This window comes from Manis javanica, chromosome 11 (genome assembly GCF_040802235.1).
Source record: "Manis javanica isolate MJ-LG chromosome 11, MJ_LKY, whole genome shotgun sequence".
NCBI classification, from domain to species: Eukaryota; Metazoa; Chordata; class Mammalia; order Pholidota; family Manidae; genus Manis; species Manis javanica.
In genome coordinates this window covers 77441185-77462837 of record NC_133166.1, presented here as the reverse complement: position 1 = coordinate 77462837, position 21653 = coordinate 77441185, and the positions used below count along the sequence as shown (strand labels likewise).

General features: G+C 43.4%; 1 protein-coding gene across 3 annotated transcripts in view; it reads right to left on the bottom strand.

The window, feature by feature from the left end:
- KIF26B (kinesin family member 26B) overlaps nt 1-21653 on the bottom strand; it is a 425993-nt gene that overhangs the window by 32265 nt on the left and 372075 nt on the right. For all 3 annotated transcript variants that reach the window (XM_037013695.2, XM_037013694.2, XM_037013696.2), the window contains 3 exons: nt 20730-20992; nt 17711-17894; nt 7340-7499 (listed from right to left, as the gene is read on the bottom strand). In XM_037013695.2, coding sequence (XP_036869590.2) covers nt 7340-7499; nt 17711-17894; nt 20730-20992 — 607 coding nt within the window. The remainder of the gene's footprint in view (nt 1-7339; nt 7500-17710; nt 17895-20729; nt 20993-21653) is intronic.

Sequence of the window (21653 nt, the reverse complement as noted above, 5' to 3'; positions counted from 1 at the left end):
AAACACAGATGAGTGAGGATGGAGAGAACGAGTGGCATAGATGAGGAGAGGGTTCAGAATCCCCGCCTCTGCCCAGACAGCCTTTACTACGGTCTTTCTGCTTCCCTCAGCCTTACTTGGGCCCCTCTTTCCATGGTGGTGGAGCACGGCTGTTCACCCCTTCTCAGGTACTGGACTTGGTTGTTTTGGTCTGAGTCACCCCACAGATTGTCCAAGAGTGGAGACCATCTGAGCTTTTCTCTGCTATGCTTAGTCCTTGCATAATGTAGGGGGCCAATAAATATTTGTGAATAAATAAATGGGTAAAAGAACTTATAGATATTAGGCCATGTATTTCTCAAATTATTTCCTGTATATGTTTGGTAGCTTCCATTAGACTTGAAACAAAATCAGTCCCTTCAGCTCCTTTGCCAGGCCCTTTGGGCTAGAATCCGCCTTGCTGATCAGAACAGCACTGGGCTCCGCGAATAATGGAATTCAGCTCTATGTATTATGTATCACTTAGAATCTGAAGTGTAAGGTGAAATTTGTATCACCAAGGTTAGACTGGAAAAATCTCCTTGGAATAATACAGTGTCAGGAAATCCAACACGGTCACATTTTACTTCTGCATCGGAACACATCACTGTCTGAGTACCAGAGGTACTTGGCTGGTATTTAAAGGCCTTAATATATGAAAAACTTGTATCTTTAAATATTTGAATGGCACACTGGTCAGTAGGGCACACAGATGCCCCCAGGGGTGCAGCGGCCTTTGACCCCTGGCACAGCCCGATGGGCTCACTGAGAGGAGCTGCAGGGGAAGCCGTTCACTTCATCTGTTACTCCTCTCCTTGTGCAGAAGACTTAGTGTTGGACCCTCTAAATTAAATGTCTGTATCAGGCAGTAGCCTTCTATGTTTTTAGGCATATGAACTATTGTTGAATAAATGCATGAGGTTTCCATTTTAACAAAAGGTAATTACAAAGAGATGCACACTTTTAAAATCAAGGAATGGATAAAAAGGTGACGGTGCCAAGTGTCCATCAACAGACGAATAGAACAATGAAAATGTAGTGTGTGAAATAGTGCCTTTTTGGAGCTCATGCATGCACCATGCTAACTACTTGGAATGTAGCTGAAAAGCCAGAAAATAAGTACTGGAAACTATTTTCTCCTTCTGCCTATGACCCAGCAAGTCCATAAGAATTAGGAACTTCTATCTGCTTGGAAAGACTGAGAAAAAAAAGTTTCTACCTTTCTGTCTGCCCTTTTATTCACTTGTTCCCAGAGCAGGAAAGAGGTCTGACTGGTGAGGCTGATAAACATGACCCTGGGCAGGTGCAGCCCAGTGCTGTCTGTCTGTCCGTCTGTCCGTCTCCCTGCAAGTCACACATGTTGTCTTCTCCAGTTGAGCCATATGGCTGCCTGGGTAAGACTTCACAAGTGCCAGTTACTAGTTGCCTGTCTAACCTGCCAACCGTGGAAGCCCCCACAGCTCCCACTGCTCTGCTGACCTGATTCTACCCACTCGAGTCCTGGGGTCTGTGCTTGTGAAAGACAGAAGGAGACATCCTTGCCCTCTGCTAGGATTAGGCAGATAGAGGGTTTTGATTCCCAGCTATACTTTTGAACCTATTTGCCAATTAGCTAAGAATCTGGAGAGAAAAGAGTTTCATTGGTAATCTCAGAAATTGGCCATAAAAGAAGAAATCCTCTTGAAAAGCCAAAAGATAACTGAAGATACCTCTGGATTTCTACCCAGTCCTCAAACTACATGGCCCACCACCCAAGGAGGACCAGCCATGAGGACAAAGAAAAATATACAGTGCAGTTTGCTGCGAAGAGATGAGGACTGAAGTGGGGGCCTGATAATCTGCTCCCAGTTTGGTGAGGGGGCAGAAAGTGGTTCTTTTATGAATAAGCAGGATGATGGTGTGGAGTTTGTGAGTCAGACCAGTGGTAACATGGCCAGCACTTGCACCCAGGCTTGTGGCCCCAGCTGGTGTCCAGACAGCCACACTTCTCCCTGAGTGACTCAGGTGGTTCTGGAATAAACCTGGCAGAATTCATTTATTGGTAGTTGCTATCTCAACTCTTAAGAAAATAATATCAATCTCCGGGAATTTCCGTAACTAATATGAGGAAACCACTAGCCAGGGAGGCAAATAAGCAAGGAGGGAAGAACAGAAGAAAGTAAGAATGCTAAAATCTCACAAAAGGGGGACTTACATGTCCTGGTGACTTTCTGAACTCACTCTTCTGCTGCCCAATCATCATTAAAATGTACCAAAGTGAATATTTTTGAAGTAGGATTACTAAGAACTATCAGTGCTACAGTTGCCTGGCAACCTGAGACTTTGGTTTATTTCTAAACAGAGAATGCTATAAACAGGGATCTGGAGTTTGTGCAAATAGTTCTAAATTGATGTTCTCCCTGTAAATCAGGAGGAGATAATACAGCATTAATGTATGTTTAAAGGCTGCTAAATATGTGTGTCTCTCATCTCTCTTTCTCACCCCCCCCCCAACAAAGGTTACACAGAACATCTCTCCATTACATGCTATCTGAAGCAAATCTGGAAAGTCGACAGTGCTTTGCACTCTTCCTGGAAAATATCTATTTAATTCCATATTAAGTATAAATGAAATATACATTCAAGTCCAGAGAAACAAACCTTTCATCTCCTATGTGAATCAGGGAAACTGAATATTGGGCCTAACATCAATCATTAGCTCCTTTCCCTAGGTTCCCAGACATGGAGCACGTCTCCAGTTCTGGGAAAGCAGAGATGATGCAAATGACCACTAGGAGAAAGTATTTCTCCAAGTAAGGAGAAGGAATATCTATCTGCACTCCTCAGAGATGCAAGTCTTAGAAAGGCGTTGGGCATTTCAGGCTTGCTGCCTTGCATACTGTCTGCAGACCTGGCACCACAGTCCGCATGGATGAGAAGAGGTGTTAACATTTTTTAAAAACAGCCTCTACTTATAAAATGTCACTTCTCCACAAGTCACCGACTTGAGTTTCCAGAGCTACTCGCCAGATGGAATGAGTGGCTGTGCTCTGATGCTGCTATGCTCTTAAAAACATCTTTGGTTCCTGACTCCTCACCAGGGCCTTAGGAGGAAAAAGCGCTCCTGTTCCAGCCCCTGGTGGTGGGCTCCTTCTCAGTCTTGTGGAATAGAGGCTTCTGCCCGTGGGCCTACACGGGGTGGTGTCTGTGCACCTGAAGCTCCTGAGAACAGATCCTCTGGCAGCACCTGCTTCTCCCAGTGGGTCTCCCACAGGGAGGAGAGAACCAGGAGGTCAGCATGCTGTCTGAGCTCCAGAGCATGGCAGGGACTGATTCGATCAAACAAGGACTGGGCCTTGGTCCGAGCCACAGCCCAAATCTGGGAAAGACAGGCATGGAGCACCACTCCACGGGTGATTTTCAGAGACATGTTTCAAGCTGACTTAGGAAGAGTCTCAGACACAACATCAGAGGGTCACAGAGTGATTTTCCAGGGCCTCCTGTTAAATGGAAGCCAAGATATATAAAATATCTGTTTTTTAGAAACAGAGTACAAGCATCTTGTCGGCAAATAAGCAAAGAGATTGTTTGACCTGTTAAAGTAATTATTTCTCCAAATCCAAATGGAGTAACAGTTGTAACTGAAGGTAAATACTTCAGGGCTTGATGTATCACTGTCTGAAGGGCATGCTTCCTAAGGGTTTGTACTCCCTACATGACAACATTGAAAAGGGACCAAAAATTCTGTTTTGAGAGAACTGGGTAATGGTTGCAATTTCCAACTCTGAAAAGACTGTAGGCCTGCAGATCAGCTAGGCCATGCTAGCCCTTCAGCTGCAGCTGAGTTCACATGGCTGGGTCCATCTGGGGGCCAGCTCCAGGTGTGCCTGCAGCACTGGCCTTTGGCATGGGAAGGCATTCAGTGCGTCTGCCTGCTTTTTCTTATCTACCAAATGGGGAGGCATCTATTACCTTGGTGCCCCAAGAGTGGTGAGGAGCAGCAAATTCCTTTAATGAGCAATGGAAGAAGATGTGTGAATGCATTGTCAAAATGCCCAGGACTACAACAGATTTCCCCAGACAAGAAGTTCCCCAAAGTCAGAGAGTAATTTTTGCAGCCTATCAATGCAGAAGTGAGTAGGGGGCTGGAGCCCTTGGTGGTCGCCCCGCCTGTCCTTTTCTGAATGGTGTCACCATTTAGGAGGATTTATGGCTCTTGGGTTGGCTGCCAAGCCTGTGCTATGTAATGGCTGAGGCTGCGACCCTGTTGCGCGCCTGTGTCTGTCATCTCCAAAGGCAATATCATTTGCAAAGTCAAAACCAGTCAGGGCACAAGGAGGGTGCCCATGGGAATGCCTAGGACGGGTAATGAATCCAAACTCACTTTCCCGCTTGCTTACATGACAGATAGTCTGGCACAATGACAAAGAGAAATGAGGGCAGGCTCTTTCCCCTCTGTGCACATTCCACTTAATTTCCCAGAAACAAACAGAAGTAACGCAGGTTCCAAGCACAGAGTTGTCCAGGGTGACAAATGAGGAGGTAGTGGGGTTTTGTGTGTTTGGGAGGTTCAGGGAGGGTAACAAATGTGGAGTTTGGTTTTCTGTATTTTCCTGTAAGTGAGCAGGAATAAGAGGATGTGCAAGGACAGGAAACCCCCCTCTCTAAGGAACCTATTGCGAAGACAAGGTCTGACAGTGAAAGGTGTTTAGTATGCTAACAAAATGCTGCTTAACGCAGCTTCAGAGTGCTGAATGAATTGGTAAAAGAAATCTGGGCCCTCCTACTGTGCCAAGGACCTCATGCTGTGCAGAATGAAGACAGCAAATACGTTACTGAGCTTGATGATGTTGGGGGAGCGGATTGGCAACGTAGGCACAACTGGCAAGAGCTCCGCAGCCCTGAAAAGTGATGCAGTTTGATGCTGCCACCAACTGGCTGGGCAATTGGGGTAAATCTTTGCCTTATCTTCTTGTACCTCAAAAGAGGACAGTTTCTAGTGAATCAATCACTTTGCACATGTGATTTGCAGATACCAAATATTGAATCTATGCTGTGCTGAACATCTGAGACAATATTACAGCACAGATCTTTTAAAGCTTATACACAACAACGGGCCTTGGGACTACACAGGTGCACAGCAAGTGAATGTTCTGGGGAGGACAGAGCTGGCTGACAGCCAGGCCTCCATGGCTCCTGGTACTGAGCCACGGGTGGCCTGCAAGACCCTCCAGGAGGTTCCTGATGGTAGAGACAACTCTGCCTGAGTCTTGCACAGATGCCACATTTGGCCTACTTAAGACATAGAAACATTCCTATCATCATTCCTCAGAGCCAGAAAGTAAGAAAAAAGACTCTAGAACTGAAACTGACTGCAGAAAGATGTCTGCAGAGAATGGTGGGTGGAGTTTCACCATTTGTCAGCCCTCCCAATGGGCAGGTGGCCAGTCTTTATGTCTAGCTGATGACAAATATGTTTCATCTAACATGAGAACTTGAACGATCACTAAGAACAATTCTTAATGTTTCCCTATATGCTTATAATAAGACTCAACTCTCCAAAAGGAAGTTACTTTATCTAAGTTAATTCCATATGCCTACATCCCTCCCTCCCATCATCAACCCAACAAACATTTATTGAAATCATAAAAGGGTGTCACTCTGCAGAAAAATGTGAGACATGTAGACACATAATCAGGGACCTCATAAAGTGGTATATGGAATTTTATCTACATGATGATCTATCCAGTTATCGCATTAATAGACATGCTTCCCTCTGTACAGACAGGGACCCCAGCCAATCACTCTTCACTTCCTTTCTGAGGCCTCCCTCCCTGGCAGTCCCATCAGGCCTTTCTTTTTTCTTTTCCCTCCCTCCCTTTTTCCTTGTCTTCTTCCTTCCTGCCTCCCTTCCTTCCTTCCTTTTTATAATCACAAGTTGAGTTTATGCAACTACAGCAATGATGCTGAATGAAATTTTATAAACCTTCAACTTGACATTTTTTCTTCATAGAAAATGGTCCTCACAGGGGCTAGAAAAACCATTTTGGGGTTTAGCCAACTAGGATTCCAACTTTCAAGACTTGAGAGAGACAAGATTATAATTGTCATTTAAATTCCTAAAGTGGAGTCCAGTACTGGTCCTCCTGGTGAAGAATAAAATCAGTGTTGGCATCAGTTCAGGGCAGAGGAGAGGTGAGCTCAGGACTCATCCCGGATCTCGGTTTTCATAGGATGAGCTGTCTGACTTCCCACACAACAGTAACACAGTCATATGATTTACAGATTTAGAAAAAAATGATGCCATGTATATTTGCTTAATCCTCATGGCAGCTCTGTAAGGTAGGTATTAAGTCCATTTAAACAGATGATGATAGGCTCAACCAGATTATCATTATTGGTTACTGGCTATAGGGTTATAATTTTTATAAAAAACCTTCACACACATATCACTCTCACAGTCTTGTGATGTGCATAAGATACATGGCTATAACCCTCAGCCTGTGATGAGTGACAGTTCAGACAGCTGGAGAGAGGAGCAGCTGGACCCTGGCAGGGGCCTGAACAAGCAGCGGACCCCCACCAGCCCCAGCGCCCCCCGCCACCACATAACAGCCAACGGCAGAGCAGAGCCACGGTGATGGTGCTGAGTGGTGGCTCCAGGGCTGGGCCATTCATGGGCGCAGATGACACGGCAAGTCTTTGGCTAGTACAGACACAGGAGCAGCTCTAGTTTCATCTTCTTGGAGAAGAGGGGAAGGATCTTGGAAGGATAATAACATTTGCATGCGATGGTGGGTGATAATTCCCCAAGCTTTGTAAACTCTCCTGAGTAGGGTTACCAGATATACTATAGGAAGCCCATAGATCCTATGTGATACAGGGGGCATATTTATACTAAGAAATGATTTGTTCAAATACAAGTGTAGCTAGGTATCCTGTACTTTGGTTAAATCTTGCATCCCTACTCCTAAATACAGGGTGAGCCAAACTGCTGCCCCTGCTCTACTCACTACAAACCAACTGTACAATGGTGACTATATAATAATCTACCAAGGCAGTTGTGATTGGAGACCTCAGCTGAGATAACTTATTATTTCTGACCTGAGCAGCCTGAAGTCGGATTGTGATAAACTTAAATATTTTTATAGCTATTGAATTTGGGAGATCATGCATTACACACTTGTAAGCAGAGGCTGGTTTCTGGCACTGAACTAACCATGTGGTCCAGGCTGTCTCTCTGTGACACACCTGTCCCCAGGTGTCACTGGGTCCACAGTCCTACACCAGCTCTGGCACCATGCTTACTCCATCACATTCTCAGAGTAGAAGAGTCACTTACTTGTATGGGATGTGTTTGCTGCCGTTGACAAGTGCCAGGATGACATTGCCCAGAGCTGACAGTGAGAGGCACAGCCCAGAGCTTCCTTCCCGATTTTTGCTTAGAGCTTTCACACAGCTGCCGAGATCAATGAGGTGCAGGCGGCTGCGGCCTCCAGACACTGCCACAGAGAAGACAAGAGGAGAGAGAAGTAGTTAAGTCTTGGCAAACTCATCTGTCCTTCATGTAGCTTTTTGGGAAATCTAAGGAAAAAAGAAAAGGAGAAGTAAAAGGTTGAAGTAGGAAACCCCCACAAAATCAATATGGGGTCACAAATAGCACTGGTCCTCTTATATACTGTCCACCACATCACTGACCTAAAACCTAATGACATTCATCCTACAAATAATGGACAATTCCTGTAGGTTGAACTAGATGAGACTTCAGAAAAGGCGTATGTCTAATAAAAGTAGGATAAGGTTTGTACCTACATGTCTTTGGATAGAGGCTTCTGAAACTGATCAAGTTAAATCTGAATGGCCTATGAGGGATTCTCTGCTGTGGTTGATCATCAGAGACCCTGAGCTAAAGCTGAGCCAGGAATCAGGTTTGACAATCCAAGCTCAGATCAGGAAGAAGTAACAACCAGGTGCAGAGATAGGGGAAGACCCTATATTTGCTGAGTATCTGCCAAGTACCAGGTGCTGCACAAACGTTAGTGTCATTTAATTCCTGTGGTAAAACCATAAGCTAAGTATTCTTGTCCTTTTTTTCTTATAGATGAGAAAGTAGACCTTCAGACAAGTTAAGAAACTTGCTCATGAATACTTCTACCTCTGACCTAGATGAAGGAACAGGAACCAGATTGATTCTTACCTGAAACAACCACAAAATGAACAAAATACATAAAACAACTGTTTGTAAGACAGTAGACAGCAGGCAGTAAAGAACAGTGACCCCTGAGAAGTGGGAGGCAAGTGAGGTGAGTACTGCCTGTGTCCCATCATACTGGAAACAGAGAGAGTTTCCAGGCTGTGGTTCAAGAAGGGGGACCCGCTGGACTACCTGAACTCAGGAGACAGAGCTTTGAGTCCAGGGAAACAACAGTTCACAGGACAGAGGGCTGGAGAAGAGAGAACTCAGGGGATTACAGAAGGTCCCCTCAAGTACTCAACTGAGTACTGATGAGCATAGATATGGATGGAAACTATCCAAGGCTGGAGAATTAGCCACCTGAAAAGATTAGAGGCAATAGTGTACAGCATTCACATAGGCCAGGAATAGTGCCTGTTCTCAACAGCCAGACTGGAAAACTTTAAGATTTACAGGACCACTGACTAGAGTACCCAGAAGGGTTTCACTTGAGTAGTGGGAAACACTTAGCCCTACACTGAGTACTGACCGGGTCCCCCTAGCAAATCTTAAAAGCAAGACGAGAAAGGACCAAACTGTTTCCAAAAAGCTGTATCCCGAAACAAAGCTTAAGAACCTTTACAAAATATGAAAATGTCTGGCACTCAATCAAAAATAACCAGGCATGCAAAGATGCAGGAAAATGAGACGCATACTGAAGAGATAATTGAAACCAACCCAGAACTGCCTGACGTAGATGTTTGAACAGACAGAGGAAAACACTCAAACAGTTATGACAGTATTTCAAACGTTCAGAAAGTTAAGTAGAGACATGGAATATATCAAAAGACATAAATTGCATCTGTACAGAAATGAAAACTACAATGTACAACTTGAAAAATACATCAGATGGGATTAATGGCAGATTAGACATTGCAGAAGGAAAGAGTGGTGAATTTGGAGATCTATAATTGAACTATCCAAAGTGAAATACAGAGAGAAAATTTAAAAATAAAGAACAAAAAAAGTTGAAAAAGAGCTGTAGGACAACTTCAAATATCTTAATATGTATGTATTTGGAGTGTCTGTAAATGAAGACACAGACGGTGGTACAGATAAAATATTTGAACAAATAATGACCAGAACTTTCCCAGATTTGATGAAAACTTATAAAACTACAGATCCCAAGAAGCTCAATAAGCCCCAAGCATGGGAAACACAGAGAAAACTACATTAAGGCCCATCATGATCAGACTGCTTAAAACCAGTGACAATGAGAAAAATCTTAAACAGCCAGAGGAAGAAAACATGTTACATGTAAAGGAACAAAAATAAGAATGATGGTAGACTTCTTGTTGGAAATACAACTAAGGAGACAGTGGAGCAACATTTTTTAAGTACTGAAAACCGTCAACCTAGAATTATACATCCAACAAAAGTATCAAAGACAAAAGGGAAATAAACATTTTTTTCAGACTTTAAAAAAGCTGAACGAATTCACCATACTCAGACCCACAAAGAAAGGAAGAGCTTTGGAAATTATAAGTATGTCAATAAATGCATGTTTTTTATCCTTATTATTTTGCTCTCTTTAGATATAATTGGCTGTTAAAACAAAAATAACAACAATGTAACGTGTGGGTTATAACATATGCAAAACTACAAGGTTTGACAGCAATAGCACAAAGGTCAGGAGTGGGGAAATGTAAGTCCAGGTTTTCTCCACTACTTGAAAGTTTTCTTTACACCATTTTGGTTTTATGAAAGACCTACATTAGTACCTGTTTTCACTTAACCAAAAGAAATCTGAAGGTGATTTCCACTTTTAAGAAAGGTAACTGATTCTTTGCTTTATGCCATTTCGGCTTACAAAAGGTTTCATAGGCACAGTCTTCTCTGGATAGCAGGGGAAACCTATGCCTTATTGTAAGGTTTTTATACATACATGAGGTGGTATAATATCACTTGAAAGTAGACTACACGAACTTAAAGGTATATACTATAAATCATAAAGCAATCACTAAATAATGAAGAGTTATAGCTAATAAGCCACATACAACAAAGGATATAAAATGGAATTATTAAAAATATTCAATAAATCCAGAAGAAGGCAGATACAAGAGAAAAGGAGAACCGAAAACATATAGAAAGGAAATCATTTGAATCAAACCATGCCAATAATCATATTTAATGTAAATAGTCTGAATATGCTTATTTAAAAGGTAGAAATTGTCAGACTAGATTAAAAAGTCAGACTTTATTCCTATATGCTACCTAGGAGAAATGTACTTCAAATATAAAGTAACAGTAAATTGAAAACGTAAGTGTGGAAAACAGTAAACATACAGTGAACATGAGAGCTGGAATGGCTACATCAATTTCATACCAAAATGTTAGTGGCAAAGAATATTTAATAAGGATAAAGGGAGTGATTTGATTGTCATAACAATACAAGACGTTTCTACACCTAGTACCAGAAGTTCAAATACATGAAGCAAAATTTGATAGAACTGCAGGAGAAAATGGGCAAGTCCAAATTATAGCTAGAGATCTCAAATACCCGCTTCTCAATAATTGACATAGCAAGTAGACAGAAAACCAGTAAGGATGTAGGATATTTGAACAACACTATCAACCAAATTGTCCTATGTGACACTTATAGAACACGCAACCCAATGACAGCAGAATATACATTCTTTTGAAGCACACACAAAACATTTACCAAAATAGACCCTATACTGGCCCATAAAACAAGGGTTTTTAAAGAAGTCACATCATTCAAAGTATGTTTTTGGACACAGGGGAATTAAATTAGAAGTCAATTATAAAAAGATATCTGGAAAATTCCCAAATATTTTGAAACTCAACAATACAGCTCCAAATAACCTATGGTCAAAAAATAAATAAAAATGAAAATTGAAAAGTGTTTTTCAGTGAATGAAAGTGAAAACACAACATGTTCAAATTTGTGAGATGCCACTAAAGAAAATTTCAGAGGAAATTTACAGCATTCAATGTCTATATCAGAAAACAAGAAAGGTCTCAAATCAATAATCTCAGCTTCCACCTTAAGAAATTTAAAAAAGATAAACAAATTAAAGACTAAACGGCAGACAGAAAAAATTAACATAAAAGCAGAAATCAGTGGAAGAGAAAACTAAAAATAATAGAGAAAAATCAATGAAACCAAAAGATGGTGCCGTGGGCTGCTGCAGCAGCAGCTTAAAACCTCCCTTGCGTTAGGCACGGATTCGGCGGATGACAGACAGAGCCCAAAGATGGTTCCTTGAAAAGATCAATAGAACTGATAAATCTCTAGCACAACTGATTAGGAAAGAAAGAGAGAAGACACAAATTACCAGTGTGAGGAAGGAGAGAGGGGGCCTCACTACAGTTTTTATAGATCTCAAAAAGTTGATAAGGAAACTTTCCACCAGTAAATTGGGCAACTTGGAAGAATGGGCAAACTTCTTGAAAGATGTAAAGTATCAAAGCTCATTCAAGAAAGGTATTGAGACTGGAAAAAAAGAAGTTTAACTGTCTTTGTTTGCAGACTACATGATCATCTATGTAGAAAATCTATCAGAATCCACAAAAAAGGCAACTAGAATCAGTGAGTGCAGCAAGGTGATAGGATACAAGATTAACAGACAAAAATCAACTCTATTTCTATACAGTAGTTACAAACCACTAGAAATTGAAATTTAAAACACCACTTATAGGAGCATAAAAATATGAAATACATGGGGATAGATCTGACAAAGAAAGATCTGGACGGTGGAAACCATAAGACATCGCTGAGAGAAATGAATGAAAACCTAAAAAGCTAGAGAGATAAACTGTGTTTGTGGGTCAGAAGTTCTAGGGATTTACCCAAAAGGAAAGGAAGTATACATCCATACAAGATTTGTAGATGAATATACATAGCACTTTGATTTGTAACGGCCCCAAACTGGAAACAGCACACATGTCCATCAGCAGGTGACTGGATAGGCAAACTGCGGTATATCTACACAATGGACTATTACTTAGAAATAAAAATAAATGATCAATATATGCAACAAAGAGACTGAATCTCAAACTAATATGCTATGTGCAAGAAGCTACTCAAAACTGTATGGTATGATTCCACTTACATAAAATTCTAGGAAATTCAAGCTAAGGTAGAGGAACTGAAGCCCATCAGTGGTGCCTGGGGGTGGGGAGGGGCAGGGAGAGGAGCTGGGGGGAGTGATTCCAATGGGTCCCAAGGAAACATTTGGGGGTGATCGATGGATATGTTCATTATCTTGAGGGTGGTGATAGTTTCATGGGTATATACATATGACAAAACTCATCAAGTTATATACTATAAATATGTGCAGATTATTGTATCTCCAGCATATCTCATTAAAGCTGTTAAAAAGAAAGCAGGAACTTGCCCTTGCCCACTGCTGTTGCTTCTAGCACAGCTACTGTTCTCCCCACCTCCCCCTACTCTGCGAGGAGGGGAAGCAGGTGAGATAGAGATGGAAACTTTCCAAAGCTGTTGTGGAAGCCACACCAGTGGGGGCAAGGTGGAAAGGCGGCTAGGTGAGAAAGCTGATGCTGGGAGTGGCCTGTGGGCATGTCTGGGTACCAGTGGGTGTTAAGGAGCCTGTGGGCAGAGACTGGGCGTCCACACATCTATCTGCCAGCAGAGCACCTGGGACTACGCTAATGCAGCAGAGAAACGTGCTGCTCACACCTCGGAGGAAAACATTCAGGACTCTACCCTCCACCCTCAGGGACTTCCACGTGTCTAGGACTGAGAAAAACAGGGGATAAGTGTTCACAGCAAGCATAAAGTTTCAGTTCAGGCTCCCCAGTTACTGTGGTACATCTACGGCCAAGAACTCTAACATGAAAGACGTTATATTTGTTTACCTTCCACTCTCCCCAGTAACCTTAAAAGGGAAGATATAATATGTTACTTCTCTTTTATCCCATTCTGTACCGCGTGAGATCAGGTCACAGCAGCGTGCTAGAGAAATAGTTATTTTTAAAGCAAAATGTCATCTGTTTTGCAACCTAATTATATAGACAGGAGGAGCTCAGATATTTCACATGTGCTGCAGATTAAAGGGCAAAGACAAAGGCCAATTTGGACTTTCAGACTCTAATAGTCCATTTGATGTAATGGAATAAAATGCATAATGTATATGTAGTAAAATAGAACACAGAGAACAAAAGGCTCAGTTTAGACTGTGCTGAAGAATAATATAATAAAATACCTATAATTATACCTGCATGACTCAAAATAAGAGTCACACTTAAGCAATGGAAAAACTGACTCCGCTCTACAGCCACTGGAGTTTCAATAGTCACAGAATTCTGAATTTCCCACATTGTGCTTAATCTGCAAGGGTATGAGCACAGACCACTTGCTATTATCAAGAATTTGCATTACTACAAGTGGCTGGAGAGAAAGCAGTTCTATAGTTAATGAGTGAGATCAAAAATAGCAGGTGACCTCTCACATTCCAGAGATTACAGCAATAGGGTAAAGCAACCTAACTCAGTCTACCTTGAGTACCCTTTATTTATATTCTAATATTTATATTTTAAGTCTAGAGCTTGACCAAACCAAATTACTCATATGCCCTGGTCTCCCCACAGGAAGCAATATTCTAATTTTGACCCTCTCCTGAGCCACTCTGCCAGCTCCTGTGTATTCAGCACCTGGTATGTGCCAGGAAATAATAAACTCTCCTAATGTCACTTCATTCCTACAAAAATCCTGTAATGCAAGAATTGGCTCCATTTGATAGATGAGGAAAATGAGGTTCACGGCTGTTAAATAAACTGCCAAGATCTCATAGAAAATTAATGCCGCATCTAAGATGAAAATCCAGAGGTAGCTATAAAGCATTCAGAAGCTCTTTGAATCACCTTCCCATAACACAGTGGCTTCCAAACTTTGCTGCACATCAGAATCACCTTGGAATCTAAAAAAATATGGCTGCCTGGCTCCTCTAGTTTGTCTATGCACTTTTGCTCCAAAAAAATGAGCTCTACATTTATCCAGGGTCAGCTGAGCTCTCTCCTAAACTTTATTATGCCACTTGTTATTACAGATCTAAGTATCAAATGTTATATAAACCAATACAATATGATTGTGTAAAGAAAGTTAATGTTTCTTTAAAAACGAAACTCAATGCTTTGGAAAAATGTGATAAAAATGAGGGGTTTTTTTTAGATGCTGAATTAAAGGTGCGAATGAGAAATTACAGAGTCGAACAAATTTTAAGAATCTAGAAAAAGTCTATACCCAAGTGGCTGCACAAGTATTTTTTAAGTTGTGAATCACTTAGAAGATATCTCAAAGCCTGCATGCAGCCACCCTCTAAGCACAGGGCTTTGCTGTTAGGAATAGTGGATTCAAGTCATTCCAAGACACATAAAGAAAGAGTGATTTGTTGTGAAAAGAAAACTGAGATGAAGGAAACAGTCTGATCAGACTGGTAAGCGGATGAGGGCAGGCACAAGCAGGCACCTGTGTACACACTCATTCATTCATGCAGGCTCACAGCAGCCAGCCCCACCTCACCCAGTCTCACCTACAGGCAATAAAGCAAATGACCAAATCAGACCCAGGGTCATTCTGGACCCTGGGCAATAGTTGCTTGCAAGTTTAGATTCCTCATCAAAATGATCCATTAAAAACAGTCTCTCTATCAACAGTATACACCTGAAACTTGTCTCACAAACATATTGATCACCCTGATGTATCACTATCCTGCTGCATCCTGCTCTGCTCTCCTAGCAGACCCATCTGTATGGGGAGCGGCTCCTGATCACTAAGGGCCTTCGTGTCCCTATCCCATCGCTGGAATTCCCAAGGGGGTTTTCAGCCTTCAGAGAGTTTGCTCAGCAAAGCAGCAGAAGGGTCCATGGCAGGTGAAGAAAAATCAACCCTACTAATGCTCTAAAAAATATTTTAAACCAGAGAAAACCAGAAAAGTTTTTAAGTTTACCCTAGTGCTATGTGCAAAACAGTAATACATCAACATAGAATTTTCTATGCTATCTGGCCTGGACATGTTTAAAACATGCAAGCATTATGTGTGCGTGTATAAAACACATGTGTACAAGCTTCAGGTGCATATATACACATGGTGTGTTTAGTTCCTGCAGCAGAAATGTCTTGAATCCATCATCTGAGCTTCTAATGGCCAGTTAACAGCAGCCTGCTCTGCTTTCTGCTTCCCTGCAGGGTGACTAATTAATAAACTTGCCCTTAATTGAGTTCTGACTGCCAGGTCCCCAGGGATTTTTGCTATATATATGTAAACAAAAATTTCCATTTTAAACAACACTCCAAATCTCCTCATTATATTTTAAACAGATGTAAATTCACTGAAGTCAAGCAAGCCTTGGGTTGGGAGGCTGGGAGAAGTCTGGCCTGGACTTCCTTCCCTGCCGAAAAGCCCCACATTGTGGCACGCAGGTGACATTCCTAGTTCCCTTGGGGCTCGCCCCCACATCAGCCTGTACTGCTCCACCTCTTTGTTCGCATCTACACATACATTAGGAAGTGCCTAAAAGAGGTTTTGGACACCATTAATGGTATTTGCCTTTTCCTTTACCCTGAATTTATTATTTAAAAGCAATTTGCTTTCACAATTTACAAATAGGAAGAAGATAAGTTTGATGTTAAATATTTAATAAGTGCCCAGGACTCATTAAGTACTGAGTTGGGGTGGATCGCTGGGTTTAGGGAATGTCCTAGCCTATGTTTTTGGCAGCTGAATATTAAGTTCTTAGAGTTGAAGTAATTTAACTGTTTGTTTTCAAGACTCCTCCCTGCTTTCAGATTCCAAATTGAGAACAGAATGATGAGAAAAAAAAGTGAAAACTGGAACAGAGCTGTTTTCACTTTGAGTCGGCACCTAGAAGGAGATGGAAGTTAACCTACCTCCTGAGTTCTTCTGCTCAGTGCCATTTGGAAGGCATTTGGCTCAAGAACCAGATTGTTTTCGAGTCCCCCTTTGCTGAAAGTGTGAGAATCTACTGCAGGGTTAGGTTATTACTATTATGACTATTGACAGCTTAAGAGAATAAAGTAAATACTTTCAGACTCCCAAATTCATGCTTGAAGACATAACCCAGAAAAACCAGTGAGAGCAGGATTTAAAGCCAGCCTCCAGATTGTTAGGAAAAATGTGGATAAAAATTTTCTTACGGATTTTAAAGGTCTGGTTGTTCTCATCCCTATCCTAATCCCTTTTTTTCCTTCTTTAAGAAAGTTTTTATAAACAGAAGTGCTGTACATGGTGTGAGCCCCTCATTGAGAATTAGTCTCCCCTGAAGGATTTGCACGCTCCAAGTCAGACCTTTATCAAAATGGCTGGTTTCAAGAGAGATTGTCTGCTGATGGCAGCCTGCCAGGCCTGCCGTGCTGCCAGGGCAGCCAGCAAGCGCCTGTGTCTCAAGATTTCTGGGCAGCAGCCAGCGTGGGTCGCTGAGGCTGCTGGTCAGAGCCAGGGGCATTAACCATGGTTGGTTATATGGTGAGATTGCAGTCCTGCAGGTAAAGGTAGTGTGGGGGGCAGGCTTCGAGGCTCAGTCAAAACTAGAGGAGCAGGCGGCAAGAAAACCAAGTGAACAACAGACACAGGTGACAACACGGATGAACCTCAAATGCATGGTGCTAAATGAAGGAAGCCGGGCACGAAAGGCCACGTATGCAGCATGGGGTTCCATTTATATGATGTTCTGTATAAAAGCAAAACTATGTAAGGAGAAAGGTTAGATCAGGGGTTGTCAGGGACTAGCGTTGGGGAGGGACTGAGTAGAAAGAGCAAGAGGGAACTTGAGGTGGTAACAACTTTGTTCTCCATCCTGATAGTGCTGGTTACAGGACTGCAGAGATTTACAAAAAGAGGGTGCGTTTTACTAAATGTAAATTATACATCATTTAAGCCTATTTAAAACAACAATTAAGGAGCAGGAAGCTGGCAGAAGACTGGGCCCACAGAGCCATTGGGATAGGGACCAAGAGAGCTTCCGTTTGGGGGAGACAGACGCCCCAAGAGGGGCCTGGGCATTTACAGGGACATGTCCTGATGGGCACTACCTGAGCGAGCCAGGCAGCCAGGGTCTGGTTTGTTATTCAAAGGGGGATTTATCAACTATTTACAAATCAGGACTCTGTTCCCTTCAGGTCCATATGGTGGACTCGAGCTCAAGATCAGGGGCATACTACCAAGGCACTCTGGTGGGCAAGTGTCGGTCTTTCACGACGAGCACCTTTGAGGTTTGTGAACAAAAAATATTCCTGAGCAGGTGTGTTGTTTTGCAGGCGTGCTCTCGCATCTTCCCAAGGAGATTGTGTTTGTGAATTATCTTTCCCAAAGCAAACCTTTTTCCCTTGGATAGTTCAAAACTGCTGCCCAGACTTGACAGTGACCTGGAATTCCACAAGCTGCACACTGGTGGAGCTGCACCACACGGGGAAAGGGCGGAGGACGCCCTGCGTAAGGGGTGTCTCGCGGGCTCGGGGGAGAGTGGCCGACTTACTTCCGCCCTTGCCGCTCTTCTCCATCCGGTACTGGTAGATGTGCAGGGTGAAGAGCATGTGGGAGTTGCGGTGGTCGTCCTCGTCGCAGTCCTGCTGGTGGCCCCGGCGGGAGGCGATGGCGGCGTCCAGGAAGAAGGCGGCCTTCTCCGCGGTGGGTGCCCGCAACTCGCTCTGGTTCTGCAGCTGGAAGACACAAGCTAAAAGCTGATGCTGCAGATTGAGGAGGGCCTGCCTGCCCCTCACGATGGCTGTCTATTCCCTGCACAAAACTACAAGCCTCTGGGAAGTCCTTCTGAAACAAGGTCCTGTATGCACATGCAATTCTCAACTTAATTAGTTCACTTCTGAAAGTTAATCTTAGAGCACTCTTACTGCATGAAACACCCGTTTTGCAATCTAAGTGGTATCTGTAGCTAGCAGGTGCACAGAGCAAGTGGTTGCACCTGAGTGACTGGGGAGCAGGGGGCCAATCCTGATCTCTGCAGAGGACAGCAAGCCAACACCCTGCACTGTCCCCTTGTCTAAGAAAACAGCGGCTGTGACTGCATCTTGCTGTCAAAGAGTAGGATGTTTGGAGATGGGTAGGCTACCTAGTGGGATGTTAGTCCAGATAGCATTGGTGTCCCAAAGGAGTAAAAAATCCTGGTCAGCTTTAGCCCAACTCCCAACTTTTCCGGCTATTTAATTTGAGGCCACACTGATGAACACAGTTATAAATTAGAAGAGTAAAAGACACATGGAAACAGCTGAGATACTCATCTGTATCACTTAAAGGATATCTGCTTTTCTCTTTAGTCCCTAAGTTCATACTCAGGGCATATTCAACTGTGAAAGGAAGCATTGCGGGTAATGGGTCTGAATCCTATGACCCCCCCCCTGGCAATTATAGTAACCTTAATCAGAATGTATCAGAATTTGACCTACTCTCCTTTTTGGGAAGAAAAGGAAACTCGTATTTCTGATTTATGCAAAGAAATGTTCTGCAGTGTGTGCCACGCTGTTAGTGCAGATCCTGACAATGCTCTGTTCTGCCTCCAGCTGCACCTGTTGCCCTGACCTGTGAGAACCCAAACCCCCAACTCTGCAAACAACAGGGATTCTGTTGTGCTTGTTATTTGGCACTCAATATGGCTAGAAAATAAACCAAACAATTTTTAAAGATTTGTTTTTCAACAAGAGGGGTTAAAATAAAGAGGAATCTGGTCTCTTCCTCTCCTCCGTGGCCCTCCGTTACCCTGACGGAACTTCACCAGCAGAGTTTATGAAAGTGAATGCAAGTTCCAGCACGTCTGAACATCCAGATAAAGCTGAGGTGGGAGTGGGAGGGGGTCACTCATCCACATGGTGCCGGCAGATACTGCCTGAGTGTGTCTGTGCATAAGAACAGTGATTCTCAAAATGTCCCTGCACCAGCAATGACAGCATCACAGGGAACTTACTAGAAATGCTCATTCTGTCCTGGGCTCACTGAATCAGAGATTCTAGAGCAATCTGTGTTTTAACAAATCCTCCAGGTGCCTTTGAAGAAGACTAAAGTTTGAGAACCCCTGGAAAGGTTTGCATGACCAATTAGTTGGCTTTCTCATTAGATTCCGCATCTAATTAGATCTGAGAGAGTCAACTGGGGCACCTCTTGGCTTCCATAGTTCTAGAAATTACATTGCTAGATACCAAATGGTATCTGATGCATCTGTTAAAACTATAAACAGCCAGTTTTAGTCATATAGGTACCCACCCTTTGGGAGTTTCAGAGAATAACCAGGCAATCATAATTGATAATCAGAAGAAACATCTAAGAGGTCTTCTTGGACAAAGTGACATCTGGCTGATCCCTAAAGGATAAGGAGTTAGCTAGAGGAAGAGTGAGCAGGGAGGAGGAGTGTTCCGTGCACAGGGAACAGAATGTGCAAAGGCCAGAGGTATGAGGGAACATGGCTGGTGCCTTAGAGCCTTACTACTGAAAGTGTGGTCAATCATTGTGAAACTCTTAGAAATTCATAGTCAGGGGTCCTGTCCCAGACCTTCAGAACCAGAACCTGAATTTTAACAAGATCCCCAGTGATTCAAATAAATGAACACTGAATTTTGAGAGGCATTGCTTTCTTCAGGGACCTAAATGTAATTTAAAAGGAGTGGCAAGGAGGGGAGTGGTAAGAGATGATGGTAGAAAGGTGGGGGACAGGTCATGTAGGACCTCACAAATCAAGAGTTTGAGAATGGAGGATTTATAACAGAAACAGAAGGCTCTGCTTACAGCAGGGCAAGAACATGGGCAGGGGTGAGTAAGTGGGATGATAAGGGGCTCTTCACCTGTGAAAACAACCCTGTTTGGGATGAGGCAGCCATTCATCAGAAGCAACACTTACCTAAGGAAGGTGATGATGAAAGTAGGGAATGATGCCTACTGCCAGGACCGGGGGAACTGACTCTTCTCCCTATAAACTGGGAGCCGCTCCATCAGCCAGCCCCACACCTGTCATCAAACAGCAAGGCAGAGATGCTCCCAACAGGCATACCATCCTGGAAAGGTGAACTGGAACTTCTCCTGACTTCCATAGTTCTAGCAATTATATCATTGTTCTAATTAAAAAGTGGTTCTTTGTTTTTCCTATAGCACTACTATTCCGGCTGTAAGCTAGTGCCAGAAACAGTTTATAGAGCCATAAACAGCCCCAGTAATGGCTGAAGCTATTTGTGCAGAGCAGTAAATATTTTGGTTGTTGTTAAACAAAAGAAAGATTGTATTTTTTTTGAAAGGGGCATAAAGAAAGTGAATTCCATTTCCCCTAACTAGCTACAACAACTGTGGCTCCTGCTTATTGTCAATTTGATTCAAGGTACAAATATTTGGGCTGAGCAAGCAGATGGGCCTGCAGCTGCAGGCCGCGAGGCTCCAGGCTGCTTTACAGTAAACACAGCCGCCGCAGTGTGGGTGCCGAGTGGGTCAGGCGTGACCTGCCCTAGCCTTTGAGGCAGGGGTGCACCACCACGGAGCCACCTCGCTCCAGAAGCAATCACCTGCGTGCCACAGATGGGGTCCTCGCACAGGTACACGCCAGGGGACTGGCCATCCTGCAGGCTGCCTGTGGCCACCTCAGACAGCAGGTCCCGAAGGTTCTCCTCTTTGCCCCACACCTCCACAGCTGAGATCCGCACTGAGAAACGTGCCCCTGTCTTCTCCTTGCGCTCATTTATCAGCTTGAAGAGCCAAGAGATGGTACAGGGGATGATGCCGAGGCTTTGCATGGAGTCATCCTTGCCGATCATGGTGTAGGACTTCCCTGGGGGCACGGGCAGAAAGAAGAGTCCGGGTGTCATTCGGTAGATTCTCAAGCATAGATGCCAAGAATGTAGAAGAAGGGCATGGGGAGTGGGGGACAGGAAGGAAGAAAAGGAAAAGGCGAGAGAAATATTGGAAAGAAAAAAAGCACTTGAAAGCCTTTGACACCAACAAAAGCATTTCCTAGCACTGCTGATTAAAGAGCTGTTCCAAAACATGAGAGCCTGGCTGTGATGAGATTCAATCGCAATTTACCGGAGGAGGACCCTGGACTTCACACACTAGCCAGTCGCTGCAGGGTTTTACATGTGGGGAAGGCAGAGCTTTCATCACTATTATGGTTCCTTTTATCACCACCCCACAGATTAAATCCACCAACTTACACTTTATATCCTTTCTCAAGTTAAATGCTGTGCGTATTTTTGCAGCATGAGTGAATTCCTTTAAAATCTGGATCATACTTTGATCAGATCACAAGGGCAGCAGCAGTGAGATGAAATGGGCTTTCTATCCTGGCCTCGAACTGGCCTCTGCTGGAATCCCCACCAAGGGTCACTTTCGGAGCCTTAAGGGCCTCAGCATCAAAACAGCCGTGGGGCTGTTTCACTGCCTCCTCCCCATCCCTGCTTCAGCACAGGTGTGTGCCTGATAGCAGGAGGCTG